Genomic DNA, 19980 nt, shown 5'->3' on the forward strand with positions numbered 1-19980 from the left:
ATGTGCACTGATGTGGTGGAACAGATGTGCAGATGTGCACTGATGAGGTGGCACAGGTGGGCACTGATGAGGCAGCACAGATGGGCACTGATGAGGTGGAACAGATGTGCACTGAGATGGCACAGATGTGCACTGATGAGGTAGCACAGATGTGCACTGATGAGGTGGCACAGCTGGGCACTGATGAGGCGGCACTGATGAGGCGGCACAGATGTGCACTGATTGCACAGATGTGCACTGAGGCAGCACAGATGGGCACTGATTGGCACAGGTGGGCACTGATGAGGTGGCACAGGTGGGCACTGATTGTGCAGATGTGCAGATGGACACTGATCACCGCTGGGCAGACAGGTGGGCACCGATTGGCACAGGTGGGCACTGATTGGCACTGATTGGCACAGGTGGGCACTGTACTGATGGTGCACTGCACTGATGGGGCACGGTACTGATGGGGCACGGTACTGATGGGCACTGTACTGATGGGCACTGTAGGCACTGTAAAAAACATTTTTGAAAACTCACAGATCGCTGACAGTTTCTCTCTCTCTCTCCTCACACGCTGTCTCTGTGTGAGGAGAGAGAGCCGGCAATGAGAGATGACCTCAAATGTTTACATTTGAGATCATCGCTCATTGGCCATGGCGATCGCGCTGTTAATGGCCGCTGTGATTGGCCATTTACAGCGATCTGTGATTGGCTGTGTCCAAGGGACACAGCCAACACAGAATTTCCCCGATGCACGCTCGTGAGCGAGCACGGGGAGCGAGGAAAGGGGAGGCCGTCATATGACGGCCTCCCGGGAATTGACATCCGCGCTGTAGCCGTCATTCGGCTACGGCCGGATGTCAGGTGGTTAAAGAAGTTTAGCCTGAGTTCGTTTTGCTGGACTTCTCCTAAGGGTCACAGGAATACAATTCGTTTTGCACTCCTGTGACCTGTTTTCAGCAGAGATCGGTCTGCTCTCTGCTGACATCACCCAGATCAGTCCAGGCACTGTGTCATCCCGACTCTGGGAGTCTGGATCTACCAGGTGCCTGGACTGATAGCCGTCTCAGACGCTGAAACGGCCGCTCCCCGCCCCTCCACAGCTCAGCGCTCCAATGAGCGAGGAGGAGCAGAGCAGGAGAGCTGCTGATTTGACAGGCAGCAGCTCTCTGCTCAGGGAGCTGAGAGAACCGAGCCATCGGCAGTGTTCGATGGCTCAGTTCTCAGTACAGAGACACCGGGGTAAAAAAATAAAAAGTAAATTCCCATACTTTTCTATTAATAAAATATGTTCTGTTGTGCCCAGTGTATGTTCTATATAAAAAAAAAAATTTTACTGTATACCTTATTTCTGAGCATCACTTGGCACTCACATGACTGCCTGCCGCTCTCCTGCCCTGGTCTGATAACTACAACGGGAGGGGCTGAGAATCCCCCACTGACGTCAGCCTGGAGACGAGGAAGAGAGTGGCGGGTGGTTATGTGAGCTCCAAGCGGTGCTCTGAAATAAGGTATACAGCAACATATTTTTTATATAGAACATACACTGGATCACATAACTTAGTGGAACATAGGGGTTTCTATTAATAAAACACAGTCATTTTAGCAGTAGGAGGGGTGGGGAGCAGATCGGCAGAATCTAGCTGACAGGCAGAGGGAGGGAGGGAGGGGAAGAGAGGACAGAGGAGACACAGCGGGATGACGGAGCAGCCATGATAAACGTGGTCAGTTTACAGAGGGGGAAGGGAAGCACCAGGCAGGATCAGCCAGGTATTGTAGATTATAGAAAGGGACAAATTACACAGCACAAGCACTGTTCTGTTATTCATGCTTTAAAGGAACAGGATCCTTTTTTTTTTTTTTTTTTTTTTTTAAGGGATACACCCAGGGAACTTTTACTGTCCTGGCATATTAAGGGCCCCAAGAAATGGGGATTTGTTTTACCAAAGACATGTAGCAGAATACATTTTGGCCTAAATGTATGAAGTAATTTGATTTCATTGGAAATTTTTAATAACAAAAGAAAAATATTTTTTTTTTAAATTGTTTTTTTTTTCTCGTTTATATACCAAAAAAAATTAAAACCCCAACGGTGATCAAATACGACCAAAAAAAGCTCTATTTGTGTGAAAAAAATTAGGTGAATTTAATTTGCGTACAGCGTTGCATGATGGCGCAATTGCCAGTTAAAGTAGCGTAGTGCTGACTAGGAAAAAAATGACCTGGTCATGAAGGGGGTAAAACCTTCCGGTCAAGTGGTTAAGATCCTCTTCACACCAGCAAGCTGTGCTGATTGCTGTTTAAAATTTGTTAACAGAACTTTATTGAAATGTGTTCTATTCACTGCATTGGTATGTGGTGATTTACCTTGCAACCCGATTTGCATTTTAGCGCACATAACAGCAACACAGTGCAGTGCATCTTTGTAGAATTGGTCAATCGGTGAAAATTGGTGATCACTGGGCACTATGTTTTTAATATTTGATGGTCAGGGCAAATATAAAGGACAGCCCATGGTTAGAGATTGGTGGAAAAGTGATGCCACAAATGAACATATGAATTAAAATATACAAAGAAGCTGCAAACGTATGTAAATCTTTATGGAGTAAATTTAGAATTCCCTGCCTTGCTTATTTAAATTTCGCTTAAGAGGCCGTAGAAGAAAATTGTATGTAAATGAATAAAAGGATGGAAATTAGTTCAGAAATCATTTGCTGTGTACTGTTGAAAACTAATTTACATTTCATCTGTCTGTTACCGTTTTACATTTTGTTCTAAAATGCTTCAATATCAGTTCATTAACCTGTGTAGCTACCATGCTAAGACTAGGAGCATGTGAAAATTTGATATTTTCTTGCAGCTGGGAGATTTAACCACTTGCTCACAGTCCCTTTGCTTCTGAAATGCATATGCTGCTAATTGAACAGTTGTTAGCAAGTGGTTAAATCCCTTATTAGCAAGAGATTTAAAAACATCCTGTGTAGCCCTAGCCTTAAAGACCACTGGGTTTGTATTTTCATACTTAAAGTAGTATTAAACCCAAAAGCATTTTTTTTATTATATTGCAGCTTATCAATGTTTTGATGTGATGGCTGCATTCATTTTCTTTTTTACACTTTGTTCTTTTTATTTTCATCTGGTGATCCATCCAGTAGTTCTGTTGTTTTTCAAAAGAACAAGAAATGTGAAAAACCATTTAACACTAGCAGGGTTGCTTACAATCAACTATTTTATAAAAAAAAACTGTTGCTGTAACTGCTTATAAAGTATTAGATAAATGCGCAGATTTAGATACACCATGAAACTGAAACTAAACTCCAGCTAACACTTCCCTCCCCCCAGACTGACAATACTGCTGCCTCCTGTGCTCATTCATCCAGAGTGGGGGGCACTCTAATAGTGGATGTGTGTTACTGGCCAGATCACCAGGTGAAAACAGAGGGAAAAAAGAAATGCAGTCTTCATATCTAATTAGCTGCAATATATTAAATTTTTGGTTTTTCGGTTTAATACCACTTCAAAGTGAACTATAGGCGAAATATAAAAAAATGCAATGTTTTTTCTGCAAAAAAGGCACTGTTTGCAGTCCTCTGCAGAATGTACACTGAGCTGCGAATGTGTGGAAAATACCCCTTTTGGCCATTAGATGGAGCAAAGTATCATATGAATTTTTTATAATGCTTACCTCCATCTAGTGGGCACAAGCAGTATTTTCTGTTTTAACTACTTCCCGCCGGGAGGGCATACATGGACGTCCTCCTGTTTCAGTGGTTATACCGGGACGATGCCTGCACGTACAGGCATCATCACGGTACCACATTCTTTTCAGCCGGCAATTCCCTACACCGTAAGAACAATCATAACGCAGACTTCCCAAGTCTCCTGCAGGATGTGGGAGTTTCCCGCATTTCTGCGGCGGCTCTCGAACACCCGCAAGGGCCGACTGATATCCCAGGAATGATCGATGCGGTGGGGAACATCTGTGAACACAGATCTCCCTGTATAGATTTTTAGCTGACAGCCGCTTCTCCTTCTCTCCCTCCCCCGGTTGTCAGCTAAAAATCTATACAGGGAGAGCTGTGTTCAAAGCTGTTCCCCGCTGCATCGATCATTCCCCGCTGTTCCCTGTGTGCTGCTCCCCTACTCCTCCGCCCCCCTGTTCTCCTCCGTTCCCCCCTGTTCTCCTCCGGCCCCCCTCCGTGTTCTTCTCTGGCCCCCCTCCGTGTTCTTCTCTGGCCCCCCTCCGTGTTCTTCTCTGGCCCCCCTCCGTGTTCTTCTCTGGCCCCCCTCCGTGTTCTTCTCTGGCCCCCCTCCGTGTTCTTCTCTGGCCCCCCTCCGTGTTCTCCTCCGCCCCCCTCCATGTTCTCCTCCGGCCCCCCTCCGCCCCCCTCTGTGTTCTCCTCCGGCCCCCCTCCATGTTCTCCTCCGGCCTCCGACCCCCTCCGTGTTCTCCTCTGCCCCCCCTCTGTGTTCTCCTCCACCCCCTTTCCTCTCCCACCTTCTGAGGGGGACGTGTCAGGATAGAGAGCGGAGGAAAGCAAACACATACGTACGTCACACCCACATATGTAAATGGCGTTGAAGCCACACATGTGAGGTATCACCACGAATGTTGGAGCGAGAGCAACAATTCTATTTCAAGAACTCCTCTGTAACTCCAAACATGTAACCTGTAAAAAAATTAAAGCGTTGCCTATGGAGATTTTTAAGTACCAAAGTTTGGCGCCATTCCAAGATGTGCGTAATTTTAAAGCGTGACATGTTAGGTATCTATTTACTCGGCGTAACATCATTTTTCATTTTATACAAAAAAAGTGGGCTAACATTAGTGTTTTCTTTTTTTTTAATTCATGAAACCGTTAAAAAAAAAATTATAAACAACACGTTTGAAAAATTGCTGCGCAAATACCGTGTGACATAAAAAGTTGCAACGACCACCATTTTATTCCCTAGGGTCTCTGCTAAAAAAACATATATATTGTTTGGGGGTTCTGAGCAATTTTCTAGCAAAAAAATTATGATTTTTACATGTAGGAGTGAAATGCCAGAATTGGACCGGATGGCAAGTGGTTAAAATCAAAGAGTTTACATTTGAGCCACATAGGATATAGCTCAGCCTTTTTCAACCAGGGTGCATTCAGGTTTCTTCAGGGGTGCCTTGGCAAAATGCCTAAAAATAACCCACAATGTGTATACAAACAGTTGGATTAAGTCTGCTTTTTAGTTACACTATTACAACCTTCCAGAAACAACCAATTACAGCATCCTTGTTTGCCCCTCTACTTCCTCTCTCTGGGTACTGGGGTCACATTAGCTGAGTGAAACTGAGGGAAAAGAGAAACATTGGAATACTAGTCAGTACCAGTGTGCAAAATGGTATTTGCTATGGAAGAAAAAAATCAACTGTAGCGTTGGGTGTCCTACCTGTGTGGATGCCTCTGCATTATGTAAAACTATTAGTTAACTTTTTTACATTTTAGAATGGGATGCCACAGGAATGTCAATAATTTTAAAGGGTGCCTTGACTGAAATAAGGTTGAAAGACACCGATGTAGCCTATTTACAGTAGTTTTTTAACCTATTCACACCTGCACTTTCATTGGGTGAATGGCTATGCAAATTCTTTATAATTCCCTTTGTCTGCACTCACTTCTCCATGGTATCTGTAATATTAAACCTCATTTGCAATGCAGTAGCCCACCCCATTAATTTAGGTCTTCTAAGGTTTCCACATCCTGCATAGAAGTTATTGCCCTGCTTAACTTTGTATCCTCTGTAAATACTGAGAATAAGCTGTTTATACCATACTGCAGATCATTTATGGATAAATTAAATAGGATTGGTCCCAGGACAGAACTCTGGGGGACACTTTCCACACCAGACCATTCTGAGTACTCCCCGTTTATCACCATCCTTTGAACTCACCCCTGTAGCCAGTTTTCAATCCAGGTACTCACCCTATGGTCTATGCTGACAGACCTTAGTTTGTACAGTAAACGCTTGTGGGGAACTGTATTGAATGCCTTTGTAAAATCCAGATACACTACATCTAAAGGGCCTTCCTTTATCTAGATGGCAGCTCACTTCTTCATAGAAGGTTAATAGATTGGTCTGGCAAAAAGGATTCTTCATGAATCCATGCTGATTACTGCTAATGATACCGTTTTCATTACTGAAATCTTGTATGTAGTCTCCTATCATCCCCTCCAATAGCTTGCAGACTATTGATGTTAGGCTAACTGGCCTGTAGTTCCCAGGGATATGCATTGCAGCTTGAGTGTCAGGGTTCAGAGTTCACCCTGAAATATGAGTTGCCGTGGACTTACTGTGCATTGAAAAAGTATTCATACCCCTTGAGATTTTCCACATTTTGTCATGTTACAACCAAAAACATAAATGGATTTTATGTGATAGACCAACACAAAGTGGTACATAATTGTGAAGTGGAAGGAAAATGATAAATGGTTTTCAAAATGTTTTACAAATAAATATCTAAAAAGCATTTGTATTCAGCCCCCTTTACTCTGATACCCCTAACTAAAATCTAGTGGAACCAATTGCCTTCAGAAGTCAACTAAATAGTAAATAGAGTCCACCTGTGTGTAATTTAATCATAGTATAAATACAGCTGTTTTTTGAAGCCCTCAGAGGTTTGTTAGAGAACCTTAGCGAACAAACAAAATCATTAAGGCCAAAGGAACACACCAGACAGGCCAGGGATAAAGTTGTGGAGAAGTTTAAAGCAGGGTTAGGTTTTAAAAAAATATCCCAAGCTTTGAACATCTCACGGAGCACTGTTCAATCCATCATCCGAAAATGGAAAGAGTATGGCAAAACTGCAAGCCTACCAAGACATGGCTGTCCACCTAAACTGACAGGCCGGGCAAGGAGAGCACTAATCAGAGAAGCGTCCAAGAGGCCTATGGTATCTCTGGAGGAGTTGCAGAGATCCACAGCTCAGGTGGGAGAATCTGTCCCCAGGACAACTATTAGTCATGCACTCTACAAATCTGGCCTTTATGGAAGAGTGGCAAGAGGAAAGCCATTGGTGAAAGAAAGCCATAAGAAGTCCCATTTGCAGTTTGTGAGGAGCCATGTAGGGAACACAGCAAACATATGGAAGAAGGTGCTCTGGTCAGATGAGACCAAAATTGAACTTTTTGGCCTAAAAGCAAAACGCTATGTGTGGCGGAAAACTAACACTGCACATCACACTGAACACACCATCCCCACCATGAAACATAGTGGGGACAGCGTCATGTTGTGGGGATGCTTTTTTTCAGCAGGGATGGGGAAGTTGATGGGAAGATGGATGGAGCCAAATACAGGGCAATCTTAGACTAAAACCTGTTATGCCGCGTACACACGGTCGGACTTTTCGTCTACAAAAGTCCAACGGATGCTGACGGACTAAAGCTGGCTGGTAATCCGATCGTGTGTGGGCTTCTCCGGACTTTCAACGGACTTTTTCAGCCTCAAATCCGACGGACTTTAGATTTGAAACATGCTTCAAATCTTTCCGACGGACTCGAGTCCGGTCGAAAAATCCGCTCGTCTGTATGCTAGTCCGACGGACAAAAACCCACGCTAGGGCAGCTATTGGCTACTGGCTATCAACTTCCTTATTTTAGTCCGGTGTACGTCATCACGTAAGAATTCGACGGACTTTTGTGTGATCGTGTGTAGGCAAGTCTGTTCGTTAGAAAGTCCGCCGCAAGTCCGTCGAAAGTCTGTCGGACAGGCTGTCGGACTTTTGTAGCTGAAAAGTCCGACCGTGTGTACGCCCCATTAGAGTCTGCAAAAGAGTTGAGACTGGGGCGGAGGTTCACCTTCCAGCAGGACAATGACCCAAAATATACAGCCAGAGCTACAATGGAATGGTTTAGATCAAAGCATATTAATTTGTTAGAATGGCCCAGTCAAAGTCCAGACCTAAATCCATTGAGAATCTGTGGTAAGATTTGAAAATTGCTGTTCAGACGCTCTCCATCCAATCTGACAGAGCTTGAGCTATTTTACAAAGAAGAATGCGCAAAAATGTTACTCTCTAGATGTGCAAAGCTGGTAGAGACATATCCAAAAAGACTTGCAGCTGTAATTGCAGTTAAAGGTGGTTCTACAAAGTATTGACTCAGGGAGGCTGAATACAAATGCACGCCGCACTTTTCATATATTGATTTGTAAAACATTCTGAAAACAATTTATACATACTGTCTTCTAACTCATGAGTGTACAACTATATTAAATAACAGAGCCTTGTAGCTGTCTTTCTTTGTTACAACTGTGGTGTCTGTTATTTTACACTGTTGTGCATGCTTAATATTGATAAGAGGGGGACAGTGTCTGAGGCCTGGCAGTTGATATGCAATAGCTGTCAGACTTCAGATGATCTAAATTCCCTGGAGCTTAAAGCTGAATTAAACTCTCCTATTCTTTACAACCAACAAGGCTGCCATCATGGCCTACGTGCCATGGTGGTGTTCATGTGATCAGTTATGACACCAGCCATTTGGTGGCTTCACAGTTCGGTTGAGAGCATAAGCAACTGTGACAGTTCTGGTTCTTGCCATGCTTAGGAAGTAATTGTTTTTAGGAACGGTTAAATCAGTGGGTTTAGTTCTGCTTTAAGTTGGGTTGGAGTTGGTTTGGAGGTATTGGGTTCACACAAAGTTAGCGCAGCTAATAAGAGACAAGTTTTAAAGTTTTTATAAGTAAGATGTTTCGGGTTGTGTCCAATAGAGTAGTAAGCATAAGTAAGATGTATCTGGCTGTGGCCAACTGGGTAAAAGGCATATCAGAAGAAGGTAGATGAACGAAGATGATACAGCAGAAATTGCATTACATAAATAATTTTTTGTGATCTTACAATTTCTAATCATTTTATTTCAGTAATTACTGGGCAACATCGAAATGGCGTATATTCTGCACGGACGCGCATTGAATTGTTAGCAGAGTCATTCCGGAAGAAGCAGCCTTTCACCCACTTTCTGTCATTTGCACTTAATCAGCCAGAGATTCAGGAGAGGTTCCTTCAGTTCAAAGAAGAGGTCCTGGCTAAGTGCTCAAAGGTAAAACATTAATGTGTAAGTTCATTAATGTGTAAGTTCTAATACTTCTAAATACTAGTATCTCTGGTATAAAACCTAATGCATAACAACCGATACATCTACCTGTCGTGTACTGTCATCTGTTAAATTATTCTTTCCCCCATACTTGGGAATAAAAAGCTATTGCTATTTTGTAAGACACCTTGCAGTATGGAATGAAAAACCCAACATACTGCACTACATGTAGTCAATATGCGTATATCCAGAGGCTGCAGTGCTTGCTGGTAGTTTTATAATGATTCTGTGGAGTTGATTTACTAAAACTGGAACGCTCAGAATCTGGTGCAGCTGTGCATGGTAGCCAATCAGCTTTTAATTTCAGCTTGTTCAATTAGGCTTTAACAATAACACCTGGAAGCTGGTTGGTTTCTAAGCAGAGCTGCACCAGATTTTGCACTCTAGTTTTAGTAAATTACTCCTATATCTTATTTTATTTTTATATTATATGATGACTAATAATTATAGTTTGCAGGTTAATATATTTGTATCTGTTTTTTTTTATCTTCCTAATTTTTTCTTATAGTGAAATTATATAGGTAGGTGATTGGCATTGAATTCTTCCAGGAGTCAGACACATTGACATGTTCTCTTTGTTTCACTAAGCTCCAGTAAAGTAACCATGGTGTTGGACCTTGTCTGCTAACCAAATCGTTTAAAAAAAAAACACACTGCCCAGACCTCAGACAGCACTCTGCGATCTGACCTGCTTTAAAAATCGAAGGGGTTTGGAAGCTAAAGTGTCTATAAAGAGTTTTCACTCCTTTTTGTATGTTTTTTTGAAGCAACGTGGATTCACTTTTTACACCTGAATTACAGAAATATATACGCTTAAAAGTAGAGTAAAGAAGAATTAGAACCCCTGTCAGGTTTTTATTGCTGTCTGTGGCCCTGTTAGATAGAGTCACCCTCTCTATTCTGTTTACTATTCTAACTGAGAGTAAAAGTTAAAGTGTTACTAAACCCAGGGCCCTGAATTCACTATATCTGGTCTCCACAGAACATGGAAATGCAATTATTTTAGTTACTATAAACTGCTAAATACCTTTTCTCATCAGCAGTATATAGCAGTCTTGTGACTTCTATCAGTGTCTGGTTAAAACGTGTAGGAGGAGTTTTCATTCTGCTCTGACTGTCCTTTAAGGCTGTAGGACCCCTGACCCTCTGTCTGGACAGTGCTGACTGGCCCTGTGCTGATCACATGCACCCTCCCCTCAAAAAACTAAAAAAATAAATCTTTTTTTAGCAATACACACCAAACTGAGCATGTGCAGAGTGACTCCAAAGGGTCTGTCTTATCAGGAGATAGATTGTGGACAGTGGAAGAAGGGGAGGATCAGAGATAACAGGATCAAATAGCCTTTTTAGACAATGCGGAGAATTAACCCCTTAGGCTCCACAGTGAGTGTAACAAGCATGCTTTACTGCATATACACACTGATTTTACTGTTGTGTGTTTAGTAACACTTTAAAGAAATTCCCAAATTTTGGGTTGTCACCAGAACAGGGGAAATCTTCCAATTCCCTCATATTGGAGGAATTTTCTCTCACTTCCTGTTTTGGCTATGTGACGGGAACGAAAGGTAAAGCTCATCAATGGAACATGGATGGCAAAAAAATAAAAATAAAAACCTGACAGAATAAATCTTGAACTCTGTAAACTTGAGGCTTTTGGCTGCAGGTGATAAGGAGACAGAGGAAAACAAAAAATAAGGATCATAGAGCGCCACCTGTTGGCTGGCTGGAAAACAACATCATTTTCAAATTCTATATTTCATATTTACTTGATTGAAAAACACATTTGAAATGTTTTCTTTAGTCCTGGCTATAATAAAGAAAAGAATAAAGTACAAACAAAACCACTATACATTCCATTTAACAGAGAATTGGTTATCATTGAACTTAGGCGCTGTCACTATTATGGAGTAAAACAACATTATCTGTTCTCAGGCCTGGAATGTAATGTGTCGTACTTGATAGGCAAAATAATGCAATGAGAGCAAACAGATTTAAATGATATTTAAGGAATAATATTGCAGGAAGACATATGTCTCATATCCTGTTTTGTGAGGGGAAATGGCAGATGGATACATGGCAGAGAGAGCAAGAAAGAGTCATTTTGTCTAAAGCTTGCTGCAAAACAGTTTAGCCACATCAATTTACATCAACAGCATATGTCCTTAGCTTGTTTATCTTCTAGATATGGCAAAAGATCAGGATTATGTTTCCTCTGATTTAGTATATTTTTGGGATTTTCAGGAAAAAGCTAGCTGCAAAATGTATTGTTAAATACTTCTTAGTAAAGAATAGAGCTTTGTTAGTTAATAGTTTTTTTTCTCTCCAATCACTTTAATTTGAGATGAGGGCAATTTTAATCATCTTTACAGAATTTTACTAAGACAGTCATTCAATATCTGCACCAAACACTGCTCACCTAGCCACTTTCACATGTGATTAGAAAAAGATATCAAACTTGAATGAGGAATTCTGCCCAAAACCCAGAACAGGCAGAACATGTAACAGGTGGACTGGAGATGGATTGTGCTTGTTGTGGTATTTACTGCTATTAAAGAAAAATTTTTTGGTACATCGGAAGCTTTCTCTTGACTTAACCCCTTTTGTGCCTGCAAACTGTAGCCTAATGTTTCCTTGCATGATGCTCCATGCAGATGAAACCCCAGTCTATGTTCCAATTTTCCATTCTGTGCTTGCACTGTTACTGACAGCAACGCAGGCAGACTAGCGATCAGGAATCAATTGGCTTCATTTTTAGTGATGTGATCACCATATCAGCTTTGACATAATGATCGCATGGCTTTGTTTGTAAACAGCTGATTGTGAAAGCTGCCAGCATATTTCTCTGTGTATGCACTCACTGTGCACATAGAATTACTTTTCTTAAAGCATTTAGCGTAAAGAGCACACCGTGGTCAGTTCACTAACTATGCTGGGAACTCAGCCTGCTCTCCTCCAGTGATTAAACTTGTCCTGACACGCCCCCCTCTGCACAGCTATTCACTGGGAAGATTAGTGTCCTGCTGCTTCTCCTCCCCCAGCTCTTATGCAGCTGAGAACAGAGGAAATGTGATCACTTATAAAAATAGGGAAAAAAAAGGTATTTATAATTTTTATTTATTTTTTTTACATTCTACACAAATGTTTTGCCTCATTTCTATTTCAAACTGAGTGGGTTGTTTTACAAGGTGATCATTTACAACCACTTTAACCACTTCAATACCGTGCCAATTCTGACACTTCTCACATACATGTAAAAATCTACTTTTTTTAGCTATAAAATTACTTAGAACCCCCGCCTTAGGAATGGCACCAAACTACAGTACTTAAAATTCTCCATAGGCGACGCTTTAAACAGGTTACCAGTTTAGAGATATACAGCTGGTCTGGTGCTAGTATTATTGCTCTTGCTCTGACATTTGTGACAATACCTCACAAGTGTGGTGCGATCACCCTTGACATATGCGTACGGAACTTACGTATGCCTTCGTATTTGCACATAAGCATGGGGGGACATAAGCGCTTTACTTTTTTTTTTTTTTTTATTATTATTATATACTTTAATTCAAACCTTTTTTCACATTGTCTCTTTCATTTTTTTTGTAATAATTTTATTGCTATCACAAGGGATGAACAACATCCCTTGTTACATCATGGGCTGTGACAGGTCCTCTTTATGGAGAGATCTTAGACCCCAGATCTCTCCTCTGGCCTCAGATGCAGCCGATTAGAACTGCATTTGAGCTGGCCACTAAAGCTGATCGGCTGCTTTCCTGGCCACTAAGGGCACTGAAATCGTAAGTGACTAAATCCTCATTGCTTCCGGTTTCTGGGGTCACATAGAGGGAGGAACAACATCAGCAGAGCCCGGGAAAGGCGGCAGCCAGAGGGGCCTTAGAAGGAATCACCGGCTGCAAATTTTGATACTGGGATGATGCCTGCAGCTGCAGACATCATCCTGTTATAACCACTTCAACCTAAAGACATCTATGGACGTCCTAACATCTTGAAGGGGTTAAATAAGATAATACAGTGTTTTTTATGCCCTAAAAAACAAATTAAAAATGAAATGGGTAGGTAAATTATTCACTTAGCTATTGTGGAGTTATATGACACATACTGATGCTGCTAGACTGAACTGCACATCTAGGAATCAATGACCTCTGGTCATGAAAGCGTTAAAGGCACATCTTTATACAACTCAAAAATTTCAGTTTTGGACAGATGCCAGCAAGTATCCATCAGCATCATTTTTCACTAAGGGACTCTGATGTTGAGATTGCCGCTTTTATCTTTCCAGATATTTCCTCCTGCCTCTGCCAATACTAGGAGGTCTACAAGTAGGATATTAATGTATTTTCCATTGAAGAAAATGCAGTAGGAGAACTGAAACTGCATGGAGTAGACTGGATCACAGGCTCGCTCAGTTAATTTAGGGTGGTGAGGTATTAATCCAGTGCATAAATCAGGCCACTAGAGCCTATCTTAAAAGGAATATCTGTTTTGGGTGGATTGACTCTTTAACAGTGTTTAAAGTGGTTGTAAACCCACTTTGAAAAAAAAAACTTAACACCTGCAAAACAAAGGCATAATGAGCTAGTATGCATAGCATACTAGCTCATTATGTAATACTCACCTGAGACCGAAGCCCTCGCTGCGGTGCACGTACACAGCACTGGCCGGCGACATCACTCCCGGGGGTTACTTCCGGGTATCATGGCTCCGGCGCTGTGATTGGCCAGAACCACGATGACGTCACTCCCGTGCATGCGCGTGGTAATGCACACTCACTGAGTTTGTGTCAGTGCGCATGTGACGTCGGCACATGCAAATACAGCGGATATCTCCTAAACCGAGCAGGTTTAGGAGATATCCTGGGTAGCTACAGACAAGCCTTATTATAGGCTTACCTGTAGCACAAAGTGGTCTGTAAGGGTTTACAACCACTTTAAGATCATAAGAAACCTGTAGATGACCCTTAGAAGTTCTGAAGTTGGCATCCTGCAATCTCAGATTTTACCTGATGTGTAACCTGCAGGTGAAATGTAGATCACATCTTTTCATATAATGGACCTTTTATAATGGCTATAATTTCTCATGCTTTCTATTACATAATTTCCCTTAAGTGTTTATGGCCAAAAATACAGTATGCTCTTTTACAAATTGGGTATGTGGTATGACACTGTGATTATAATGCACACCATTGGTACATTTCATTGCCTGTAATTATATGGCTTTGTCCTTTTTTTATGCTTCCCATATCACATTTTTAATGGTATCCAAGACATTAGTATTTTACATGCTGAGTGAATTATTGTGACTTGCTCAGTCTATGCTTTGAGCTTGTAACGTTGTTAAAGCTGTTTAAAGTAGCTATGTGCTTAAACGTGAATTTGTATGCTTGAAGGCTATTTGTATGCTTAAAGGTGAGATGAAGTTATATGCTTACATGTGAAAAGTGCATCTAACCATATGTAAACCCATTTACACTTCCTCAGCTAATGTGTAAGCAATAAGATTCCCATCATGGTGTATACGATGGTACAATAAAACCTATCTGGTTTGCTCACATTACCTAAAGCCCCCAGGTTTATAAGCTACTTGCAAGCTGCAAATGAGGTACTTGAGAATATGTTTTAGATTTTACTCATATTTTCACAACCTAAAACAGTATCAAACTCAAAAGCAAACATTTATCTTTCAGCGTATTAATTCTTAGATGTGATGACTGCATTGGTTTTCTTTTTTAGGCTTTTTTTTCTTCCATTTTCATATATATATATATAATATATAATATATATTGTAGATGATATTTTGCTATTAACTCTACCAAATGTCTTATCCGAATTTAAACAATTCCAATCTATTTCCAATCTTAAAATGAATCTGACGAAATCTTATGCCCTGAACATCTCACTCCCACAAAACATAGTAGGCCAATGCAAAGTCAGCTTTCCCTTCCAGTGGAAACATGACTCGATCACTTATCTGGGTATCCAAATTCCCTCCAATTTGACGGACCTATACATGAAGAATAACCTTCCCCTACTGAACAAATTAACCACTGATTTAAAAAATTGTAACAAACCCTTATTCTCCTGGTTTGGTAGAGCAGCCATTCTGAAAATGAATGTTCTACCAAGGATCTTATATTTACTCCAAATGATCCCCATTCACATTCCACCCTCCTTTTTTAAGGCGTATAGACAACTATGCTCCAAATTCTTTTGGAGTGACCGCACACACAGAATCAGTTACACTCAACTTACTCGTCCCAAACACCTAGGAGATATTGGTCTCCCAAAGCTCCGTAACTACCAAACTGCTTTGCTCCTTACCAGGATAGTGGACTGGAATATCCATTCTCCCCATAAAGACTGGGTCTCTCTAGAAGCCTCGTATACACATCTATCCCTGAGTATACTCCCGTGGATCCCACCGGGCCACGTTCCTTTGGAGATACGCCTCTACCCACTAATAGGCCCCACTATACAATCATCCCTGGCTCCATGACTCCAATAAAACTGAACCCTGACTTCCCTCCAGGCATGCATCCTCTATTTTTGACTGACCAATGGCCATCAGACCATGTAAGAGCCCACCAATTCTTTCACCAGGGTAAGTTACTCTCTGCGACACAAATTGCCAACAATCTAAAGAAAGCGCCCATCCCCCCCTGGACATATTTACTAATAGCCCACTACCTGAAGACCTTAAACAAAGCTCCCCTCTGTTCAGAACAACTCTCCCCCTTTGAAACCATTTGTACTAAAACAACTCCCCAAACTCATCTCATCTCTTACATACACAACCTTCTCTTTGCTGACCTCAAAGCCAATGACAATCTAGCATGCAAAAATGGGAAAAAGACCTTTCCATCCCACTCACAGAAGAGAACTGGGAGAATATATTTGAGACCATACACAAAGGGTCGATAAATGTAACCACCCAGGAAAATGGATTTAAAATCCAATCCAGGTGGTACCGAACCCCTGCTCTCCTACATACCTTTAACTCCGAAATCCCAGAGACATGTTGGAGATGCCGCAAAGAAAGAGGAACTCTTCTTCACATTTGGTGGTCATGCCCTCCCCTATAACACTACTGGTCTGAAGTACATCGTATCACAACCCAAATTTCCTCCTACAATCTAGACATGACCCCGTCACAATTCCTCCTTCATCACTCACCCAGGTATGCATTTGTCAATGCATATGATCAACGCCGCTAAACAATGCATCCCGATTCACTGGCACTCAACGCAGACACCCACCCTCAAAGAATGGTTCACAGGATTCATAAGGTAGCAGAAACCGAGAAATTAATCCAAATCTCTCGAGACACACCGACAAAATTCAACTATAAATGGGCCTGCTGATTACACTATCAGACGACACAAGAATACTCTAACATTATTAACCCACCAACATAATTGGATCGTCATAATTGGATTCTGATTGAACTCATTCTGTTTTCAGAACATCACTCCACCCCCTTTTTACATCTGACGGATAGTAACTAAGGGAAGCCAGAGACACTCGTCCTTCCCTTCCTACCCCTCCCCTCGCCCTCCCTTCCCTCTCACCCTTCCCCTTTTCCCCATTTCCCTTTTCCCTTCCTTTCTCCCCCTCAATACATTAGCGCTATACCTGCCTAACCGATTTTTATCCCCACTTCACAAGTCTTATAGACGCCCGCCTCGAGATTCTATCACAAACAAAATACTAGCTCATTTAAAAAAAAAAAAAAAACCCTCAATTGGATCTTGATTTACACTTGCTGCTCTTGCTCCCTATCCCACTTCTTAAACATCCAAAGCCCCTTACAAGATAAAATATAACCCCCACTGACTCACACAGCTATTGACTACAATTTAGTTTCACCAACATAAGTTCTTGTTGGATTCCACCTAACACCAAATGAACCCATAGGCTGGGCCACATATCTCAATGTGTTCGACTTGACATTGAAGTGTTTGAATTCCTGTTGTACAACGGTATACCTGTTCTATGCAATTCTATGTTGTTATACCAATGTTATTGATATCTGTACCTGCATATCCCTTTTTTATCAATAAAAGAAAATTATCTGGAAAAAAATGTGTGTATATATATATATATATATATATATATATATATATATATATATATATATATATATATATATATATATATATATATATATATATATATATATATATATATATATATATATATATATATTAGTTGTGCTCATAAGTTTACATGGCAGAATTTATGATTTCTTGGCCATTCTTCAGAGAATATGAATGATAACACAAACTTTTCTTTCACTCATGGTTAGTTAGACAAAATAATTGTCAAAGGATCTGTGGGAAAAGGTAGATGAACTGTATAAAACAGGAAAGGGATATAAAAAGATATCCAAGGAATTGAGAATGCCAATCTGCAGTGTTCAAACTCTAATCAAGTGGAAAATGAGGGGTTCTGTTGAAACCAAACCACGGTCAGGTAGACCAACTATAATTTCAGCCACAACTGCCAGGAAAATTGTTCGGGATGCAAAGAAAAACCCACAAATAACTTCAGGTGAAATATAGAACTATTTGAAAACATGTGGTGTGGCTGTTTCAAGATGCACAGTAAGGAGGCACTTGAAGAAAGATGGGCTGCATGGACGAGTTGCCAGAAGAAAGCCATTACTACGCAAATGCCACAAAGTATCCCCATTACAATACGCCAAACAGCACAGAGACAAGCCTCAAACCTTCTGGCACAAAGTCATTTGGAGTGATGAGACCAAAATTTAGCTTTTTGGCTACAACCATAAACACTTCATTTGGAGAGTCAACAAGGCCTATGATGAAAGGTACACCATTCCTACTGTGAAACACGGAGGTGGATCGCTGATGTTTTGGGGATGTGTGAGCTACAAAGGCACAGGAAATTTGGTCAACATTGATGGCAAGATGAATGCAGTATGTTATCAAAAAATACTGGAGGAATATTTGCATTCATCAGCCAGGAAGCTGCGCATGGGACGTACTTGGACATTCCAACATGACAATGATCCAAAACGCAAGGCCAAGTCGACCTGTCATTGGCTACAGCAGAATAAAGTGAAGGTTCTAGAGGGGCCACATCAGTCTCCTGACCTTAATATCATTGAGCCACTCTGGGAAGATCTCAAACATGCAGTTCATGCAAGACAGCCCAAGAATTTACAGGAACTGTAGGCTTTTTGCAGCTTTACCATCTGAATTGGCAGCTTTACCATCTGAGAAGATAAAGAGCCTCATCCACAAATACCACAAAAGACTTCAAGCTGTCATTGATGTTAAAGGGGGCAATACACTGTATTAAGAACTGGGGTATGTAAACTTTTGATCATGGTCATTTGGGTAGTTTCTGTTGTGATTATGATTTAAAAGAGTAAGTACAGTTGATTGATAATAAATAGCTTCAGCCAAACACTAACCATGAGTGAAAGTAAAGTTTTTGTTTTATCATTCATATTCTCTGAAAAATGGCCAAGAAATCATAAATTCTACCAGGGTATGTAAACTTATGAGCACAACTATACATATATATATTCTGCTTTCTGTTGTAAAGCATATCCAAAATCGAATTTCTTCATAAATTTATGCCAAACTATTTTGCTACAGTGGTTAAAAAAAATCCCAATAACTGTATACTAATTGGTTTGTGTGAAAGTTACAGCGTCTATAAACTATGGTGTATATATTGAAAATTGATCAATCCTGATGTACTGACAGCCTGTCTCATTTCTTGGGGCCCTTAAAATGCCATTTTTGCAATGTAGACGGTCTGTGGTATTTAGTAAGAGGCATAGCGAGTTTTTTGAAGTTGTCATTTTTTTGTCCAAGTTTTTGGAAAATTAAGAAATTAAATACAATTTTTTAATTAAAATGTTTTTTTTTCACTTTTGATTTACATACTGTCACCAGTGCAGTACAGCACCATCATATGACTGTGTGGTGGTGATCAGGGACACTGACTAAGAAACAGCCTTAGTGTTGGATTCTGCAATAATGCCTGCCCTTGCATCAAAACCTTACTCCCAGGCCCAGATACACAGGCTGCTTTAACTGCACACAATCAACCTATGGATACAGAACTACTTATCTTCACTTTATCTAGTGCTATTCCTAGTGACCCCTTCCTATCTGATCATACCCTTCTGGTAATAGAGAGACTTAAAAAAAATCTAAAAATGTTTATCCTGTTCACAATTGAACTAAAGGAACAATCAATGAAGATTGGTGCAATCCAGGAAAAGATTTTCTCTCCTTCAAAAATGATCACAAAACTATATCCTATAGAAACTGAGTTTACTTTAAGATGGACCATACTGCTAGTGGATCCTTATAGTTGAATAGACATCTCACTATTTTCCCAAAAGGTATCCTTACCTTTAAGTATCTTATACATAGAAAATGTAAAAGAGCTCTTTTTAGGCTGGCAGGTCCAGCTCTGCAGCCAGCAATTGCTGCTTCATTGATCTTCGGACTGCAGCTGCCAGGAACATGGAACATGTACAACTAGCACGATCCTGATTACTTTAACAGAGCACCTTCAGTGGTTATCTCCTCTTCTACTTCACTGTGTTGACGCTTTTCAAGCAGTCATCATGCAAATTTCCAGGATGGCTTTGATTTCCATTAACATGCATAGAATTCAAGGCTTGAAGCCTGGTTGGCTAATTGTAAGAAACCATGAATCAGACCGAGACAGAAGTACAGTTAAATCACACTTGATTAATATTAAAAGGTAAATAGAACAAACCTAGACAAAACATAGCCAAAGTTTGGTAACCAGAATGGATAGTCAGACAAGCCAGAAATTCAGGAAGCCAGAGATCAGCATAGTGGAGCAGG

The 19980-nt window shown here is 40.9% G+C and overlaps 1 protein-coding gene across 1 annotated transcript in view; it reads left to right on the forward strand.

The window, feature by feature from the left end:
* ASCC1 (activating signal cointegrator 1 complex subunit 1) overlaps nt 1–19980 on the forward strand; it is a 441223-nt gene that overhangs the window by 71287 nt on the left and 349956 nt on the right. Inside the window, exon 5 of the mRNA XM_073596562.1 lies at nt 8875–9053. Coding sequence (XP_073452663.1) covers nt 8875–9053 — 179 coding nt within the window. The remainder of the gene's footprint in view (nt 1–8874; nt 9054–19980) is intronic.

Source organism: Aquarana catesbeiana, linkage group LG08 (assembly GCF_042186555.1).
Source record: "Aquarana catesbeiana isolate 2022-GZ linkage group LG08, ASM4218655v1, whole genome shotgun sequence".
Taxonomy (NCBI): domain Eukaryota; kingdom Metazoa; phylum Chordata; class Amphibia; order Anura; family Ranidae; genus Aquarana; species Aquarana catesbeiana.